Genomic DNA, 20294 nt, shown 5'->3' with positions numbered 1-20294 from the left:
GGAAAGAAAAAAAAAAAAAAAAAAAAAAACTTGCTTGAAGCGTATAAGGAATCCCAAATTCCAACCTAGTTGTTGGAGATTACCCCAATTAATGGAAGCCAAGGTCTCCCAAAAAAGCCGGATCAGGTTTGTATTATTGAACATGACAATTATCACCTCATAATCCACCGTTCAATAAAACGGTGAATCTTACAAACCATTTGTTGTCCTAATGGTTTAAGGTCTCTCCAAAGGTAGCCAAAATGTTGCCCGCTTCCTTTCTAATATACACTGCCAATAGGAGAAGGGAGGATGGCACCGTCCACATTAATCTTAATCCAACTTGAAGAGGGAAGTCATAAGTGGAGAGAAGACGGGTCAGGCTGATTAGCACCCAGCTCGGAAATTGGAAGTTGATGTGCATGGGTGAGACTCTTAAACACTGTTGAGGCAATAATCATTGGTCTGCCGTGTGTCTTATCATGCTTCATGGCATTACGAGAACCCAACATTAATACACCATGTGACAGTAAATAAGAGCTCAACCTCTTCGCGTCACTTGGTTGCAACAAGCTTACAAATAGCATCTTGAGCATTGTTAAAATGTGGTATATGAATTCCTCATTCTTTCATTGTGGTGGTAACAACACTAATTAATTTGCATTTGGTTGTGATGTGATCCGCATCCTCAATCTCTTGACAACCCCATGGACATTGATAGGTATCTTTAAGTCCTCCACGTAAAGTCCAATAAATGGTAGAAATGGCATCAATTAGAAGCCGCCACCAATAAATTATCTCTCGGTTGGAGCTTCAGCTTGGAGAGTCAGCCCGTCTCAAAGAATTTGTTGGAAAAAGGGCTCGGTAAGCCAGGGCAGTAATAGTCTTACCTGATTGTAAAGAGCTAACTCAGTTAAGCTGCGGTGTTTCCATGTTTGAGCTATCATAGAAGGGCATATTACGTACCAAATTACATAGCTCAACACCAAATCTATAATCAATAGCCACTTTGTCACATGCCCCATTACAGAATGAGGTTCGAAACTATGCAAACATTAATACCATCCATATTAATAAATGTAGGCCATAAATTTAAAGATATGTTGAGGATCCAGGTTTGTTGAAGCGCATGAAACCCATCCTCTCTAGCAACTTTCCATCGATTTATAGAAGTGAGGTCAGTAGCTCCATCATGAAGCACTTTCCAAGTAGTGGAGTCTGTCCTCTTGTTATTACAGACCCATGGTTCATTCCCATATTGGCTGCTGATACATTGATGGAGTAAAGTATTAGGCTCACAAATAAAAGCCCAGGCAAGTCTGGCTTTTAGAGCATCTCTCCACTTGGAAGAAATATGAAAACTTAGACCACCATTGAAGGTAGGTTGGCATAATTTGTTCTGGCTTGAATAATGTATGCCACGGCCATTGTTGCCCTTGGTCCACAGAAATCACCTGCATTTTGATTCAAAACCTGGAGAGGTCTTTTTAGCGCATTAGTATGTGTCATCCAATATATTGGCAACATCAAATAGGTAGAATTGAGTAAAGTAATTCACCTTGCAAGAGAAAGATGACGGACACCCCAATCATTATTCATTTATTTATTTGCTTTTTTTTGTGGCTTTAGTTAAGAGTTTGTTGAAGTCATTCTTCTGCAATTTCTTTAAAGCAAGCCAATTTCCAGGATACTCTCTCTCCTCCATAGTATGAAACTTCATAATTTGGACAACCTACGTTTTTTTCATTTGGGAGTAGCTTTAGCTTTTTTTGCATTTATAGCTTGACCCATCCAAGCAAAATTGCTTTTAAGAATCATCATAATGCATCTAACCGCATCATTAGGCTTTTAGAATTAGCCAGGACCATGTCATGATGGACCCAAATTTTGCTTTTCTCAACTTTATTATTCGACCAAGTTTACTGTATGACCAAAAAATCGAGATAATAACATCAGGAATTTTTCCATCTCTTGTACTCCCAAAGGGTATCTAAAGGGTTTGCACCTTTCTCACCCTCTTGAGCAACAGTGTTATTGAAATCTCCACCAGAAAAAGTTGGCATCGAGCTATCCATTTGTCTAGCAAGAAGAGACCATAATTCTCACCAAATAAGGTAATCGTTATTGGCATAAATGATGATGATCTGACATTTACTGTTATCCTGCAAAGTAGCATCCCTTATGATACATTGATCATAAGCAGCAATAATCTGGAAACTGATGTATTGCACGCGCTAAATCCCCAAATAAACCTTTGGCAGGCTGGTGGAAGTAGTCCCACTATCTTCTAGTTCATTATCATTATCCCTTTGGCTTAGCTCTTCAAATAGTAACGAGGAGTCCTACAACGGCAAAATTATAATTTCCAATATGCTGTTGGAGATAATCACCGACTGCCTACCCCCCACAAATCCAGAATAAAAAATGGTTCATTAGTGAACCAAAGGGGACGCATCCCCGCCTTCCTTGGCTTCTGTTGGATCTTTTTTCCATTTCTGTGGAGATTTTTTAATGGGCCCAAGCTGAAGCAAATCTATATCAAAATATGCTTTTGAAACTCTTTCTTTGCTAAACTTATTTTTGATAGACCTTGGTTACTCCATACCAGAAGTCATAGCTTCATGGCTCAAGTTAGCTGTGAATATGAGGGGGTTGATTCCATCACGTTGATATTGTTATCCATCTCCTTCAAACCCAACAACGGCACCAGATTTTTAAATCTGAGTCTCTAGTTGTGGTCTTGAGCCATCTTGGTTAGCCTTTATGGAAGTTACGTTGCTGTTTATTGTGAGAACTGAGCATGACAAAAACACACTTAGTAAGCAGACATTTGAATAAAAGATATCAAAATATTAGTTAAAAAGATGATGACATCATGAAAATAAAAAATGTCACTTCGAGAAATCTAAGGAAGTAATTTTGTTAGGGGAGCCTATAGGTTAACCAGGGATATTATAGATTAATCTAAAAAATGTGAAATCAAATTCTGGAGAAGACGCATGATGATAAAGCTTTAGCTCAATATAAAATATTTTTTGTGGTCTGGAGAGTTATGGGTAATATAGTTTGGTTAACAAATATTGCCTACCAAACAAAGAACATTAAGTTAATGCTAAATAATGTGAAAGAAATTTTTTTTCTTAAAATATTTGAGAGTAAATGGGATATTCAAAATTATGATAATTTTTTGAGATTTGAAGCCCGTAAGTCATATGATAATATATTAGGTATGAGTACTAGAGCATAAACTTGGAATAATTATATTGGCTAAAGAGAATTATTTTGTTTTTATCCTAAGATATTTCCTATGGGGGCATTTTCTGTGTGGAGGAATTTAATAAAAATTATATGAAGCAAAGAGTTATAACTTCATATGTTTTTTTTCTTATGTGAAGGTATTTGATTGAGTACCTCAATAATTGATTTTACATATTAATTTAAATTTTGTACCAAAATTTTTTTTGAAATTAATATATAAATATACGATGGAAAATTAATTAGCATTATAAGGAATTTTTTTGATGATCAAATTGTTCTAAACATAATAGGTTTAAATCAAAGAGTCATATTAAGTTTGTGCCTTTTTGTATTGGTTTTGAAGACATTGTAAAGAGCATTCATGGTGTGGCATTTTTGTGTCCTAGATGACATAGTTTAATTGACGAAAAACTTACTAAAATAAGTAAAAGGTTAAGAAAAAAAAGGAAGTGCTTAGTTCATAAATGAATTTTTATATAAAAATAGAGCAGATAATATCTTATTTTAATGAGTGTGATATTAATTATTATTAGCTCTTATTACTAAATATAATATTATACTTAAGTGTGATAAATTTGACCATTTTTATTGTATGTTTAGCATTTGATTTGATTCTTTTTTTTAAATTTCATTTGCAGCCCTTCACAAAAGTATTGAGCTTCTCTATTATTATTAATTTAGCACATGCAAAACTTTCAAATTTAAATATTGATAATGTGAAAGTAGTATTCTATATTATTAATTCTTTTTGTAAATTCCTCAGTTTTATCTCACGTTAAATAGAGTAATATAATTTTAATCCTTATGATAGTGATGTGTTCATCTTGAATTATAACTTATCTAATATTTATTTAAATGACATAATGTGTTAATTTTTTGCTCACTTAGTTAATTTATCCTAATTTTCATTTGCATGATATTGCAATGGATTCATTGGACCATACCAACATCAGTGTAGAGGATCTCATCAGAACTCCACAGTTAAATGTGCTTAGGCTAGAGTAGTATTAGGATGGGTGACCTGAAAAGACCTCGTGTTGCACCCCTCCCTTTTGCAACAAATTTATATTTTTAGCTGATGATATCCTTCTTGTAGATAAGACTAAAGAAAGTGTTCAGGAAAAACTTGAATTATGGAGGTCTGCATTGGAGTCTAAAAGCCTTCATTTGAGTCTAAAAGCCTTCATTTGAGTAGAGCTAAAACTGAATCCATGGAATGTAACCATGGAATGTAATTTTAGTAGTAATTTTAGTAGTAGTAGCTATAGTGGCAGACTTGTAACTATGTATGATCAAATCATTAAAAGATTTAAACTGTAGATATCTTGGGTCTATTGTTCAGAGTGATGGTGATGCAGATAGGGATGTTATTAGTATAATTCAAGTTGGTTGCTTGAAGTGGAGAAATGCTTCAAGCCTATTGTGTGATAGAATAGTACCACTTAAACTAAAAGGAAAATTTTATAAGATGATGGTGAGACCTGCAATGCTCTATGGTTTAGAATGTTCGACTTTAAAAGAGAATCATAAAACATAGTTAAGTGTTACTGAGATGAGAATGCTTAGGTGGATGAGTGGCTTGACACTTAAAGACAAAATGCAAAATGAATATATCCGTTGAATATATCGTGTAGCTCATTAGGGAGAGTCATCTTAGATGGTTTGGTCACATTAAACTTAGATGGTTTGGTCAGGTTTGGTCACATTAAACGTTGACCATCTGATAATCCAGTTGGGAGAGTAGATATTTTAGCTTCGTTTGATGTTAAGAAAGGCAATGGTAAACCTAAAAGTCTTGGGCATATTGTATAAAAAATAATCTTAACCTATTAGAATTAAATGAAATTATGACACTCAATAGGATACAACGGAAAAAAATGATTTATGTAGCCGACCCCACTTAGTGGGATAAAGGCTTGTTGTTGTTATTGTTGAATATGATATTGCAAGCCAATATGTGCCGTCCCACTTAGTGGGATAGTTGTTGTTTTTGAATTATTTTGAATCTTGTTTAAAAGAAATGCTGGTATTTTGAAAATTTTGTTGTTTAGTTGGCTTAAAAATAAATTTCAAGTGATTTCCTGATATATTTAAAATTTACCTTTTAATGAATATTCAGTGTATTCCAATATCGCCCAATTAAGACAATTTTTGAATGTATCACATCATCTTCCCTACCCTTGATCTCCACTTATTGTTGTCATTTGCTGCCTATTGACCACCTTCATATAGTCACTCATAGTCGCACTCGCCCTACTGATGATTGTCCGCTACATTAGTCACCACCCCTTCAATGCTGACTACTAATCACTTACCCTACCTGACACTAACCACCATTGTTGCCCTCATATTGATGCCCTATAAAAACATGTATTAATAAAATAAATCTATAATTTTTTATTTTGCAATAATTTAAACACAAAAAAATAATCCCTTGAGTTTACTCTTTAATAAACCAAACATCATAAAGTATTTCAAAAAGGGTAAATTCATTTTGCACCGCATTTAAAATGGACTAGAAATTTAGCTGGTTGTAACCAATAAGATTTAAAAAGATAATATTGAGAATGGATTTTTCGTTTGTGAAGTGAGGCATAGACCTCAAGATGGATCAAGGCATATGCCACAAATCAGAAAAAAAAAAACTCATAAAATTAAGAATACTTCATAAATGTAATATAAATTACTGATATATTTACTTAGTCATTATCATAAATATAAACCATAAAATCATATAATAAGAAAATTTAAGCAAATTACAATCCTAAATTCTAATATAAAATGAAAAATTGAAATTAGATTTAAGATAAGGGCTCATTTAAAATTTGAATATGCTATGAGGATTATAGTTCATTATAGTCTTATTATCATTTTCAATTCCTTTAAAAGAGTTATCATATGCATTACCTGCATCATCTTTTGATTGATACTCATCTGCATTATTAAAATCTTTTTTAGCCACTATATTTTGTTCTTATTCTTATTTTTTTAAAATAAAATTAAAAAAACCAAAACCTAAACAACGTGAGTCTCGATTGGTATGTTGGCAATTTATCTTCCTCGTGAGACGAGCTTGCAAGTTTCTACTCGACTAAGACTAGCTTGGCCACGACTCTGGCTTGACCAACCTACAACAGCTGCATGCGGACAAGACGCTTAACTTAAATCTGGAGTCAAACTGACCTAAAGAAATTTATATTAGATATAAAATAAGAACTATTCGTAAAATATAATATATTAGATACAATATAAGTATTATTTATGATGTAAGAAATATTAGTTGTATAATTTATTAATATAATTATTTTTTACATTATCTCATTAAAGCGCACACCTTGAATGCCTTGAAACTTATGCTTCGGTCAAAAAAAGATAAAGGCCTAATTGGTGACATTGAGGCCATTTTTATGCACCTTTGATCAAGGTGCACCTCGAGGTCTGCTCAATTTTTTTTAAGCCATGATGACCAAATAGGCCTCTTGAGTCTACGATTTTTAATGCAACTTCTTTGATTCAATAAATTTTTCATCATATAAAAAATAAATAATTGTTCTTACAAAGGTCACTAAATGTGCATAATTGGCATTTTTTAGCATTAAACCTAAAAATATCAAAATTTGGATCAAAATGATAATTAGTGATCAAATAAATCTAAAAGAATTAAAAGAAAATTTAAATCACTAAAAACCAATGAGTAATTTAATTCCTATAACACATCTAAAGTTGCTGCAAATTTGACAAAATTAGAACTCAGGTAATACCAATAACTAAGTCTTTAATAAGTAAAAGGATAAAGGATAAAGATCTCCAAACTACAGCTTCCAGTTGGCATAAGAAACAAAATTTGACTAAAGTTTGCCACACTTGCACTATGCTCGAATAAATTTCATTTCTAGTTGACCTAAATGATTGAGAACAATAATCTAAGTTTAATTAATCAAAAGCTAATAATCATACATGGCTTATATTATTTATTTATATATACTGAGAACAATATATTATTTGTTATCTATTAAAATAAAATGACAATATGACAATCAATAGAACACACTGAAGAAAAAAGATTCATGTAGCGGATCCCAATTAATGGGATACAAGCTTGTTGTTGTTGTCTATTTGTCGATCAATATTTTTCCTTAAAATTTGAATATGGGGTTAAACCAATTACATATGGTTCAACCACAATGAATTTTTGAATTCCCATGACTAGTGTGTTGTAAATCAAAACAAAGTTTGTAATCAACCCAAGTCGAGCTGTGTATGCCATAGATTGGACTCGCTTGTTCATATTTATGTTCATATTTAGCTTGGGGTCGAACCAAACTTTCACTTGTATGTTCATATTTGACTTGTTTAACTTTAGTAATTATACTTGATTTGTACTTGGTATTTTATTTTAATTAGAATATTACGATAACTAGATAATAAACAAGCTAAAATTTTGGTTGATTATTTAAAGTTTTATATAAAATTATGAATAAATGTTTTTATAAACTTAAATATATAAGCAATTGAATAAATTTCGAAATAGTATTTAAGTAATTTACACTAATTAGATAAGATAAAATATAAGTTGTAAGTAATTTTATTTTTGCAATGAAATTATATAAATATGTACAAGCAAACTAGCTCATTGAAATAAATGAATAAGAATGAATTGCATTAGATTAATCTACATATTAATATTAAATTAATATATTACTATTAAATTTATTATTAAATAACTCTTAGCTAATCAGATTTATTTAGCTAATATATATTATAATTATATACTATTTTAAAAGGTTATTTGTTGAGCAACAAATAATTTTGTTCGTGAACATAACTAAACTAGTTAAATCATATTTATGGTTGATCCATTTAGTCGAGTTTTAAAAGAATGTTCAAACTTTTTTTCTTACTAATTAAACAAGCTTGACCAAGTATTAATCAAGTAGAGTTTGAGTTATTTATCAAGTGCATTGATTTATTTATCATCCTAATTGGAGCAAACGAGGACAATTCTAGAATTTCCATGACACATTTGTATTAATTTGCATGTAGCAGCTGCCAAAATCCTTAATTAGCAGCATCAAGAGTGGCTCTCATAATTTAAACTAGGTATAAATTGCAATAATTATTGCAAACTAAGTATAGATTTGTTGCAGGATTGATGTGTCACCAAAAAATTCATATTGATTAGGCGTGAATCTCGATTCATTTTTGAGATTGGAAACTTCTAGAATTTACTTAAGAATCATCTGAACTCGAATTTCAACAAACTTACATTTAAAATCAACTTTTTAATGTGATGAGCCAAATGACAAAAAAATGATTTGATCTGAGTCTAAATGAGTTCTTATTAAACAACTTAAACATAATTGGAAGATTTGAAATATTAATTGGAGGATGAATGATATTTAAATCTTTCTTGCTTATGGTTAAATCTAGTGTTCAAGGAGACAAATCTAACGTGCCTAAGGTCACTTAGCTCACATCAACTAGGCACTCAAATACTCATAACATATCTCACAATCAAGGAAATTAGTCTGGTCTATCTAATGGACTTTTTCTTGATCAAAGTGATATTTATTGAGGATGTCAATCATAAATCTATAAATAAACTCTTTTTTTGAAGAGTGACCAAAAGTGCTAAAGGTTGGACCTAGACTTGGACATGGATTGGAGATTGGCGAGAAGTTTGAGATTTTGAGAATCTTTGAGCGATACTTAATCATTGTTGTTGGATCATTGCAACCTGCTCGCAATCGTCAGATAATTGTTTTCCACCTCCATTGCCCAACCACGTTTGATAGTCACTGCTCGACCAGTGTCATCAGATGACTGCCTTTTGACTATTGCTATCAAACCATCATTAGGCTATCCTTTTTTGTCCAAAATTTTCTGACTACCATATCCTATTCATTGATGTCAGAATGTTACCATTTATGTGTCACCACTATTAGCCCGTGCCACCTAACCATGATTATCTGGGCACTGCCTTTTGCCCATAGTCATTTGACTTTCACCACGTTTTGGCTTTCCCCATATACTTGGGTTGCTGCCTTCCAACCACTACAATCAAATCATCACCAACGCTTAATTATGGCCATTAGGCCTATGACGCCTGACTATGGTTGCCAGCCCTTTCTTACGTATTTATAGTTGCTCTCTATTGTTGCATTATAATCACCCGACCATCAATTCCCGACTACGGTCATTTGTTCAACCTCGGCTGGTCTACAGTTGTTCGACCCTTGTCACTGATCTCAGGTCATCATCCTTTGTCACTTGACTATAGTACAAGACAACTATCTCCAGGCTACGATTTCTTTTTCATTGCAATGATTCAAATGAGCGTAAACTTGAAGATCTCCATTACTTTAATTGGCAGCTAAAATGTCAGGAGCAAAGAAAGAATTAGAATGTATGTAAATACTTTTAATTGAGTTTTAACTGAAAAAAGGAAAGAGATAAAACAAAGCGGAAAACATTCCTATATAGAAATTTTTATTTTTGCTTTCCACCCAAAACACGCAAAAAATGGATGATGAATTCACTTAACATTTTAGTACTGACTAAACTATACTTATTTTAAGGAAAGAATCGTAACTATTCATTAATTTTATGATTATATATATATATATATGTAAATATAATTTTAATGTTTCTTTTCCTTTTTTTTTCTTCAACTCTCAATAAAAAACTAGATGAAAATTTTCTTTCCCTTCTAATACTTTAAATTAAAAGAAAAGAAATATATAGATTTTTTCTCTCCGCCTAAATCTGTGTTTTCATTTTCTCAATTGTTAATGAGAATCTTTAATCTAATAAAATGGACTTTTTGGTTCGGGCATGATGTTTAACATGCACCAATAAGATCAGTAGATGAACTTATTTTTGAAGCATTAGTAAAACATGTAAAACTAAAGCTAATATTGATAGAAATTATTCAAAAGAATTTGAACAAAATGGATTAAACATAACACTGAACACATTATAAGAATGTAAATAAATACACTATTCATTTACTATTGTATCTAATTGTCTTCTTGCTTATCAAATTGGCAGACATATTTTAAGGTTTTTGAAGCTCACATCTTGTTCTATCAGCTCAATTTATTCTATAATTTTCATTTTCCATCAATTTGCCTTGCTCTTTTACATAATATCATTATGATTATTTTGTAAAGGTCTAAATTTGCTGATTTTTTTCTTAATTTAATATGCAGATCTTCCTCCTGACAAGGATTCTCTTGACTGGAATACAAGGATGAAGATTGCAGCCGGTGCCGCCAACGGATTGGATTATCTCCACAATGAGGCTAGCCCACCTGTAATTTATAGGGATTTGAAATCAGCTAACATACTATTGGATGGGGATTTTAATCCGAAGCTATCCGATTTTGGCCTTGCCAAGCTTGGCCCAACAGATGATAAGTCTCATGTCTCCACAAGGGTTATGGGAACCTACGGATATTGTGCCCCAGAATATGCCATGACTGGGCAGTTAACGGTGAAATCCGACGTGTTTAGCTTTGGAGTTGTACTATTAGAACTGATAACTGGACGGCGGGCCTTCGATAGCACAAGGCCGCATGGAGAACAAAATCTTATCTTGTGGGTGAGTTTTGAATTTTTCTTTTACCCCATCCTTGATTGTCAATGACCATTTTATATCTTATAACCAAAACTTGCTATATTTTTTTATATTCTGCAAATTTGGTGGTTTCCCCTCATTGTATCGTTTTCATTATCTTGGTGGTTGCAGGTAAAGCCCTTGTTAAATGACCGGAGGCGGCTTTCTAAAGTTGCTGACGCAAAACTCCAGGGTCGATATCCCATGCGAGGGCTCTACCAAGCTCTTGCTGTGGCATCAATGTGCATCCAAGAGCATCCGGCCGCCCGTCCTTCAGTCAAAGATATCGTGACTGCACTTTCATACCTGGCATCTCATCCATATGACCCCAGCACTTCGCCCAATTCCAGTCTCCAACGAGGTGAGGTTGAGAAGGGTCGAAGAGAGGCAGCCGAGAGAATCAAAACATACCTGGATGACCAGAAATTGCCTACAGCGGAGAGAGATGATTCTCCTAAGGAGACGGCTACTTTCTTGAACCACCAGAATTTTGATAGGGAGCGAGCAGTGGCAGAGGCTAAGATGTGGGGAGCAAATTGGCGGGAGAAGAGAATGGCTAATGTTGATCCTGGTCCTGCAAATTCAGATAGCTAAGTTCTGCTCCCTTTCTCTGTTCTGCTTTTTTGCTAGCTAGTGGATTCAGTTGAATTTGTAATCGTAAAGAGACATGATGAGGTGCTCTAGAATTTAAATTGTGTAAATGTTTTATGCTTAGTATTATTTTTTATTATGTCTATTGTAGAGATTTGAACCTCTTGTCTGTGTTCTTTGAGGGTTAGAAATAAAGCTTCTCAACCAAGTGATCGATGGTAAGTTTGGTAATGGAGGCTGAGTTAGTATACAAGTTCACAGTGACTAGTCAGCAGCTTTATGCTTTTTTTTTTTTTTTTGGGCTACAACAAGACTTTGGTTGTAATAACCCATTAGTTGAAATTTGATAAATTTATTCAGCAACAAAAAATGTAACTCAATTTTTACACCCCTTATTTAACTGAGTTAATTTTATAAAATTTCAGGTGCTAAATCGAGTAATATGATATAAAACACTATTTATTAATTTTCAATATATTGAAAGAGATAAAAATTTAAATTTATAAGTTTTATTAAATTAATTAACCTAATTAATTCCTAAGTAATTATCCTTTAATCCTCAAATCTTTTGTTCATAATCAACCTTGTGCCACTTTATTTCCTTAGATTGGTCTATAATTAGGGCTGTAAACGAGTCGGGCTTGAGCGAGCTCAGACTTGGCTTGTGTTCGGCTCGTTTGTAACTGCTCGTGTTCGAAATCGTTTTGTGTTCGTGTTCGGCTCGATTTAAATATTCATGTTCGTGTTTGACTCGAAATTGACTCGTTAAAATTAAATTGAGAAAATAGATGTAAAGTGTTGGATTCAAACCTCGACTAAATGTATGCAAAAGAATGCACTAACCACATTAACACACAAGGTGTTATGATTTAAACTTAGATATAAATTTATATGATATATTATTATATAAATAATATATGTAATATATTGTTATATAAAAAGTTATATAATTTGAGCTGAAATGAGCCAAACACGAGCGAACAAAAGACTGTTTGTGTTCGGCTCGTTTACTTAACGAACGAGCCTAACACGAGTTGTTTGCGAATAACGAGCTTTTTTGACAACCCTATCTATAATAGGACATCTAAAACTTTAACTTCTCCTCCCTTCTCCCTATTTCCTCTCCTGTTCCTCTCTCTCTGTTGCAGTTTCACATGGCAGAAAGCCTGCCTGGAGGTGTTCCTGCGAACTCTCGCGCTCGGACAATTGTGGCAAGGGGCGAACGAGTGACAGGGAAGCTGAGCGATGCATTGAAAGCCGTAACTCAAGATTTAGGGCTCTGGGGTGATTTTTGTAAAGTTTGAATCCCTCTTCTACAATATTTGAGACTTTCATCTCCATCCTCGCCCTTCGATTTTGATTTTTGCATCGTTATTCATGCATTGTTTGTTTCTCACAGCCGTTGGAAACACCGATTTTGTGTTGGATGTGTTGAATGTGGGTTGCGCACTCCGTAAGGGTTTTAACAAAGCTTCAGTAAATGGGATATGAGTTTTGAAGTGTTAAGAAAAAAAGAAAATATTTGACAACTTTGGAGAATGGTTGGTCGTTGAGAAAGCTCTTTAAGGTATGTCTTGATAAATCAATGATATTTTAAGCTAAATTACTTAATAAACTAATATATTATGAATTCCTAATTCGCTTAAGATTTTTGGTTGGTTATCTGAGGCGACAATTTTAGTGAAAGAATCGTATGTTAATTTAGAAAGAATAATTAAATTTACGGAAATCACTTGAATATTAAGGTTTAACATTATGTTTTTTAGGTTATTAAGCTTAACATAAAAGTTACTACGACCTCTAGTCAGTTATCGAAGATCAATAATTTAATGTGGCAACTCAGACGAATAATTACATTTTTAAATTTCAGCAATCGTTTTTATTTCAAAATGAATGTTGATTTATATATATATGCTTTAGTTAAGTTAGAATTATATTGTAGTAGATTTTACTTATTTTAAGATAGAAAACTTATAAAAGATGTGCATGGACGAAAGATATGCATGGATGAATGATATTTAGATACATTATATGTAAGATAGACATGTAGGAAAGATATGCATGATATAAGTAAGAGATGTGCATGAGATAGATATATGAATGATATGAAAGATATGCATGATAAATAGTGGCACAACATAGTAAAAATGCGTGTTAGTAGATGCATAAAAACATCTCAGAATACTATATGTTATAAAGAATGAAATAAATTATATATAAAAGTTTGTATGTACTTTTTCAGAAGAGGATTTTACCCCCTAATGTTACAGGCAGGGGATGCCAATGTACTTGCACGCGTGGAGTTTTTCTATCACCCCAGACAATTGTAATAGTTCACTAACCACTGTGCTGATGGGATACTATCTATCAGGAGTGGGTAGACCAGAGCTTACCTCCTCAGACAATTATGATGTTTACATTGCTAACCGCTGTGCTGACAGGATAATATTGGTCAGGGCCAAGAAAGGGTCTAGCCTTCAGGTGGAGGGATAAGAGGGGACTTTAGAGTGAGAGCTAGTATCTTCCATGCCTAGCCCGTCTTCAGAACTACTCATACTTAATATTAAACAATGTTCTCTATAACATCTCTAGTAAGTGTAAATAATATAATTTCTCATATTTGTCACAATCTCTCTCACTACTTATTTTACTTTAAACATGTCACTAATTTCATTGCATGAGGAAGAGTCTTTTAATATATTAAACCCCACTTTCTGATTTTCACTAAGTATTTTAGTTTAGAAGTAGAAGAAGTAGTATTGTAGTGATAATTGTAGGATATAATCAAAACCAAACCTTTATCGACCTTCCAAGCTAGGGCGTGTTATTCTAAACTAGAACTTTTCTTGAAAGCCGTCGTGATTAACCTCGATCTCCGTGGGATTGATATTCCGGGCTTAATCAGAAAGCTCTATATTACTTGATAACGATATCTATACTTGCGTAGAATCCATACAAATATAATTGAAATCTTACTTTGCTTGGGATCAAGTTTTTGGTGTCATTACTGAGGATTAAAATCTTCAAATAGTGGTGTCAACTTCATAAATCCCTACATATAAGAAACTATCGGGATCACAACCCAATCCCCTTTCCCTTACTATACTGAGTGCTCGAGTGTTGTTTCTTCTTTGAGTCTCTAAAATTTAAGTTACATATCTCTCATAGAGTTCTGATGCTTGACAATGAGTAGCCTCAAATTTTTTGATTTTCTTTGTTCCTCTTTAGCTTCTGCAGCTTTATTTGTGTTTTTATGCTTATGTTGATTCGACTATTGTTGTTGCGGACCATTAATTATTTATGTTGTGATGAACATATTATGTGTTTGTTTGTGTTGACCACTTCCTTTATTATATTGTTGCTATTATTTATCCGTGTGGAGTTCGCGCTGATTTGATTATGATATTTATACTATTTAGTTATGTGGTGACCGATTTTAATTTTCTTATGAGAAGTTTTGTAATTTCTCCTAAGAAATAGTTATGCACTTTATTAATTTTTGTTGTTTTGATTTTTTGTTAGAAACTAATAGATTTGGGGAAAAAAAAGGATGTATTGTTTTGTTCATAAAGTATCTCAAAATTTAACTTTCAAATGCAATAAAATAGTATTGGTAATTTTTATTAGAGATAAATAGAAGCTGGTAAATAAAAAAAATATAAAAGTAGGAAACATGCATTTCTAGAAAACCTTGACTAGAAGAGTTAACCCCTAACTATTGATATTAGGCAATAATTATTGCACATCTATATAAACATTTTAAAAACACTTTTAGGTTTTATAAATAGATAATTCAATCTTATGAAATTCAGTCACTATTTAATAAAACTGATGGATTCTAAGTTATCCTTTCATGAATTACAAAAGTTTGAATTAATTTAGTGTAATCATAAAAAATTAAATTACGAAGAGCGGCTAAAATTAAAAATTATTAAAAGATCTATATCAGTGTAGTAATCCTGAGTAAAAAGAGAAAAAGGGAAAGTAAAAAAGAAGAGAGAAGAAATAAATATTTATAGAAAGGTTCACACTAAAAGAGTAAGAAAAGTAAAATTTGCAAGAACCATTGGGGAGAAGATTGAAGAGAAGCTTTAATTCAAATTGGTTTCAATTCCTCTTCTTAAAGTTAAGGGATCATTGACTTCTCTAACTTAAGCCACAAATTTTGTACTCATAATAATGAAAACTGGAACAAACTAATTTGATTAAATAAATAATAGAATTTTATGGTTGATACCAATTTCATAATAGTTAAGCTTCATATAAGTGTCATTGGATGCATATATAGATTCAGATTACTATTTTTTAGCACAAGACATTAAGTGTGAATTCTGAAAGTTCACGTTGAAAGAGACACATGTTTATTGTTACTTACATATTTTCATTCTTTACTTAATAAGAATTAGATCTATAATCACAAACTACCACTATAACTATGATGCAATAAATCAATTTCAGATTTTAAAATTACTTGCGGACAAGTAATGTTTAAATTTGAGGGATTTTAATACGTAATAAAAATAAGCTTATATATATATATATTATTTTTAATAATGTTTATGTTAATTTTACATGTTTTGGAAGGTAGTCATGCAATGTTTTATAGAATTCAAAAAAGGGGAGTCATTGGAGCTGAAGGAAACTCATAAGATCACTATGTGCAAGGTGCACCATGATACTGAAAGTAGGATCTAGGATGTAGAAACTAATCGTCAATAGTGCCCAGGTGTTCGGAAAGAGGCCTAGGCACCCAAAAAAGACCATTATGAGCAAAGCTCTGAGGGGACAAAATGCAGGCACTGTGACTGTAGTGCCTAAGCGTTAGTGACCAGCACTTAGGCACCACAGACCAGCAACTAAGTGTCATGCGATTTGGCAGTTTTCAACAGTTCGGACGTGACTCTTCACTAGGAGGTGTAAAAATGCTACATTTTGAATACACCTTTTGATCCTCTCAAATTTGAGGGGGCAAAATGCAGGCACTGTGACTGTAGTGCCTAAGCGTTAGTGACCAGTGCCCACGCACCACAGACCATCAACCAAGTGTTGGCAGTTTTCAACAGTTCGAACGCGACTCTTCACTGAGAGAAGCATAAAAATGTTGGATATAAAGATGAGGGTGTCTTCTCTGTCATTTTGGAGCGTGGAGCACTTAACAGGAAGAACAAAGAGGTTTTTACAAGGACTTTTTAGGTGAAGAAATGAGAGATTTGAGAGGATCAAAAGGTTTATTCATTCCTTGTTTCTTGCTTTGTAAATGAAAGAGATAAGTAAACTTTTATTTTGGATTTCAATTTGATTTTTTGCAAAAAACTTGGTGTATGATATCTATTTTTAATTCAAAGAGAGTTCGAGAAAAACTATATGCATAAGCAGTATTGTTTGTCAATACAACTTTATTTAATTTTAAAGATTGTGTTCGATTAAAGAAATGTATTTAATGACAAACAATGACTCAAAAGGCTTTGACGGAGTTGAATAGTTCTTTCAGCTCTAATAAGTAGAAGGAAATTTTTTTTTTGCAATAATATTTTAATTTAGAAATAATTATAAGGTTGCCAGTTATTCTAACTTTGTTAAGATTTAGATTTTTTAAAGTTTGTATTATTATTTGAATAACATTTGATTTGATTAAGTTTTGTAATGTGACTATTTTAGAGTTGTTTGTTAATTAGGAAGGTGTAATAATATATTACTTTTCTACTTCATAAAATCCTTTATCGCTAGTTGCACTTAAATTTTGTATTTTATTGATTCATTAATTTTCCACTTTAATTAACTAATTTACTAGTTGTAACAGAGTTAAGCTAAATTAATTGATTTTTTTCTTTTACTAATCATTCAACATTTAATTAATTCATTATAATACTTATTGCCAAGTTCCTAACTTAGCTTGTAACATTCATCTTATGAATTTACTTTGAAGCAGGAAAATTTCAGTAATTTTTAAAGTAACTTTTGAGTTTTATCATTAATATTCATCTATTTAAGTCATATTTAGAGCAATAGGCTTAAATCTTGAAATAAATTTTCAAACAATTTAAACAAATTTAACTTGATTTAAGCTCAATCGTACCTAATAATTTTCACTTTTTAGGATTTAGAAAAAATTGGAATTGTTGATAAATCCAAGTTTATAAGATATAAAGGCTATTTAAATTGAATACTACTTGCAACCAAACAACCCACTAGAGTTTATAAATTTTATTGAATATTATTATCCATTGTAATTTTAAGTTTTTGACATATAATTCTTTTGAACACTATTATTATCAAAATCATATTTTTGGAGAGATTCTAATCTTCTATCAGAAAGCTTCTATTAGAATTCAAATTTTATGATGGATTATGTTCGCTGGACTTAGTATTATGACATAAATTTTTTTTAGCAATTCTAAATAATTCAAATTTAAAAATTATTCATTTAAATTTTATTCATGATATGATAGAAGAAATATGTTAAAAGTTTTTATCAGCAAAATTTTTTTCAATATAAGTTGTGATGAAGTCCATTTTAACAATAATTAGTTGATGTAGTGACTTCAAAATAACACAACAAAGATTAAAGATGATAGAGCCATAACAAATATTATACCTACATATGATCTAATTTAACATGACAAAAGGGAGCTCACTTCCACATTCCCTCCGCCAGCATCACCGCACTTGTTTACACCTCTAGAGTTGTGGTCCCACAAGAAGGCAGACAATTTAGAGCATTTCATTGTAACAAACCAAAAAACTTATTCTCCAACTGTTACTTGTGTAATGTCGTGTATACCCCTTGATTTTCTATAAAACAAATATATTAGCTAATGTAAGAGGTGGTGAAAAAATAATAAAAACATTGGATTAACATACTCATCTTCTTCAAGCCTTATTCTCTTCTCGTTTGTTCTTATATGGTATTCGAGCAATCTGCTTAAAAGCCATCATAAATGGATTCTTACTCTTTATCTTCCTCTCAGTCTGATCAAAACTCAAGCATCTATTTCAATAGGATGAAGGAGGTCAACCTTCCAATGCCCTGAAGTTATTGGTGCCTAACATCAAGAAATTAGTAGATTCACCAATGAAATATGAGAATTATCTGGAACAGAAGACAAAAATACTTAAACATTTCACAACAAATGATTTTGATTCTTTTTTACATAACTCAATCCCCCACCCCAATTCACTCAAGATGATACGAGAACTCTATCTAGAAATCTAGATTATACATTGGCTTTTGGTTGATCAAAACCTAGTTGTAATTCTAATTTCAACCATTCCTCCTTCTATTCTATCCTACAAATTACATCTTTAGAATACAACAGCTAAATTTACAACACTGGAAAGAAGATTTCAATCCATAAATAGATCAATACTAATTTGGCTAAAAAATGAGCTTCACAACATCTCCAAAAGTCACAAACAACATGTCTTATTATATTACTAACATTAAAATTTTAGTTGACAACATAGTTGTAGCTGGAGCTAAGATCAACATTGAAAACATTATCCAGTAATGATATTTCTCATTAATTTACAAGTCCTCATACCCATGAGTAGAATGGAACAAACACACACACACACACACACCCTAACCCTAGTAGAAACAGCCACCTAGTAGAAACAGCCAAAACTCTACTCAATGCTATTATTCTACCTTCTCAATTTGGACATGAAGCAGTCAAATATCCAACTACCTCATTAATAGATTACCCTCCCTCATTACATGAAACAAATCTCTCTTCCACTTATTCTACAAAATAAAATCTAAATTTTTACACCATAGAATCATTGGATGTGCAAGCTACCCATGATAGCAACCATACACTAAAAGCAAGTTCCAACATAAAACCCACTTTGTTCTTTCATTGGTTACAACTCAAACCATAAATGATATCGATGTTTTGACAACCACACCAATAGGCTTATTATATAATGGAATGCCTGCTTCATTGAACATTTCTTTCCCAAACAAAATAACAAATCCATAACATAAACAACTACATCTACCATCACACATTAACCACTACGCAGTATGCTAATAACCACCTATAACTTACCAAATCTTACTAAGTCAATACATTCTCACTTTATCACATTCATAAAAACAACTTCCTTCCCTCCATAGTCTTCCCCAACACTCCCATAAACCTACTCAACTCTACATCAATGAACTCTACCATCCTATCAAGCATCAGATGGTAACACAACTTCAAAAAGGAAAACTAAAACTAAGAAAACTTTTAAACCTTCAACATACAATTGACACAAAAACACTGACAAAATTCACTTATGCAACAAAAAAATCTCATTGGAGACATGCACTATCAAAGGAATTTATGGCTCTACAATAATAGCGAATGCCAAAACTAATTCCACCACCTTCTATTCAATTTTTTTTAAACCAAAATATCACGCAGATAGCTCAAGATACAAAACAAGACAAGTTTCTTAAGAGTTTTCCCAATAACAAGGCATAAACTATAAAAAAATATTAATTCAAATGACAAAATTTCCCACAATCAGAATGCTAATTACTTGACAACATCATAGACATGGAAAATATAGCATATAAATGCCTTTAATGCATTTCTACATGGGAAACTCAAAGACGTCATCTATATGGAATAAATTATAAGATTTACAAATATTTAGCATCCTCACCATGTAATCAAACAAACTAATCTATCAGATCAAATAAACACCTAGATAATGGTACTCAACCTTTTCACCTTTTTATACACACAATTCTTCAAACTTAGCATGACTGAACCATTTTTACTCATTTATAAAAAAATAAAAAAAATTAGAATATATTTGCTCATCTATGTAGATAATATTCCTATCACTGAAAACT

At 32.1% G+C, this 20294-nt stretch overlaps 1 protein-coding gene across 2 annotated transcripts in view; it reads left to right on the top strand.

Moving 5' to 3' along the window:
* The window catches only part of LOC110033478 (probable serine/threonine-protein kinase PBL7), a 30105-nt gene extending 18520 nt beyond the window's left edge, over window positions 1–11585 (top strand). For both annotated transcript variants that reach the window (XM_020737472.1, XM_020737473.1), the window contains exons 4-5: window positions 10449–10840; window positions 10988–11585. In XM_020737472.1, the coding sequence (XP_020593131.1) occupies window positions 10449–10840; window positions 10988–11449 (854 nt within the window). In that variant the 3' untranslated portion in view covers window positions 11450–11585. The remainder of the gene's footprint in view (window positions 1–10448; window positions 10841–10987) is intronic.
* The last annotated feature ends 8709 nt before the right edge of the window (window positions 11586–20294 follow it).

The sequence above is a fragment of the Phalaenopsis equestris genome, unplaced genomic scaffold, assembly GCF_001263595.1.
Source record: "Phalaenopsis equestris unplaced genomic scaffold, ASM126359v1 Scaffold001195, whole genome shotgun sequence".
Taxonomy (NCBI): domain Eukaryota; kingdom Viridiplantae; phylum Streptophyta; class Magnoliopsida; order Asparagales; family Orchidaceae; genus Phalaenopsis; species Phalaenopsis equestris.
Note: the sequence above shows the minus strand (reverse complement) of the source record. Positions and strands in the feature narration are given on the sequence as shown.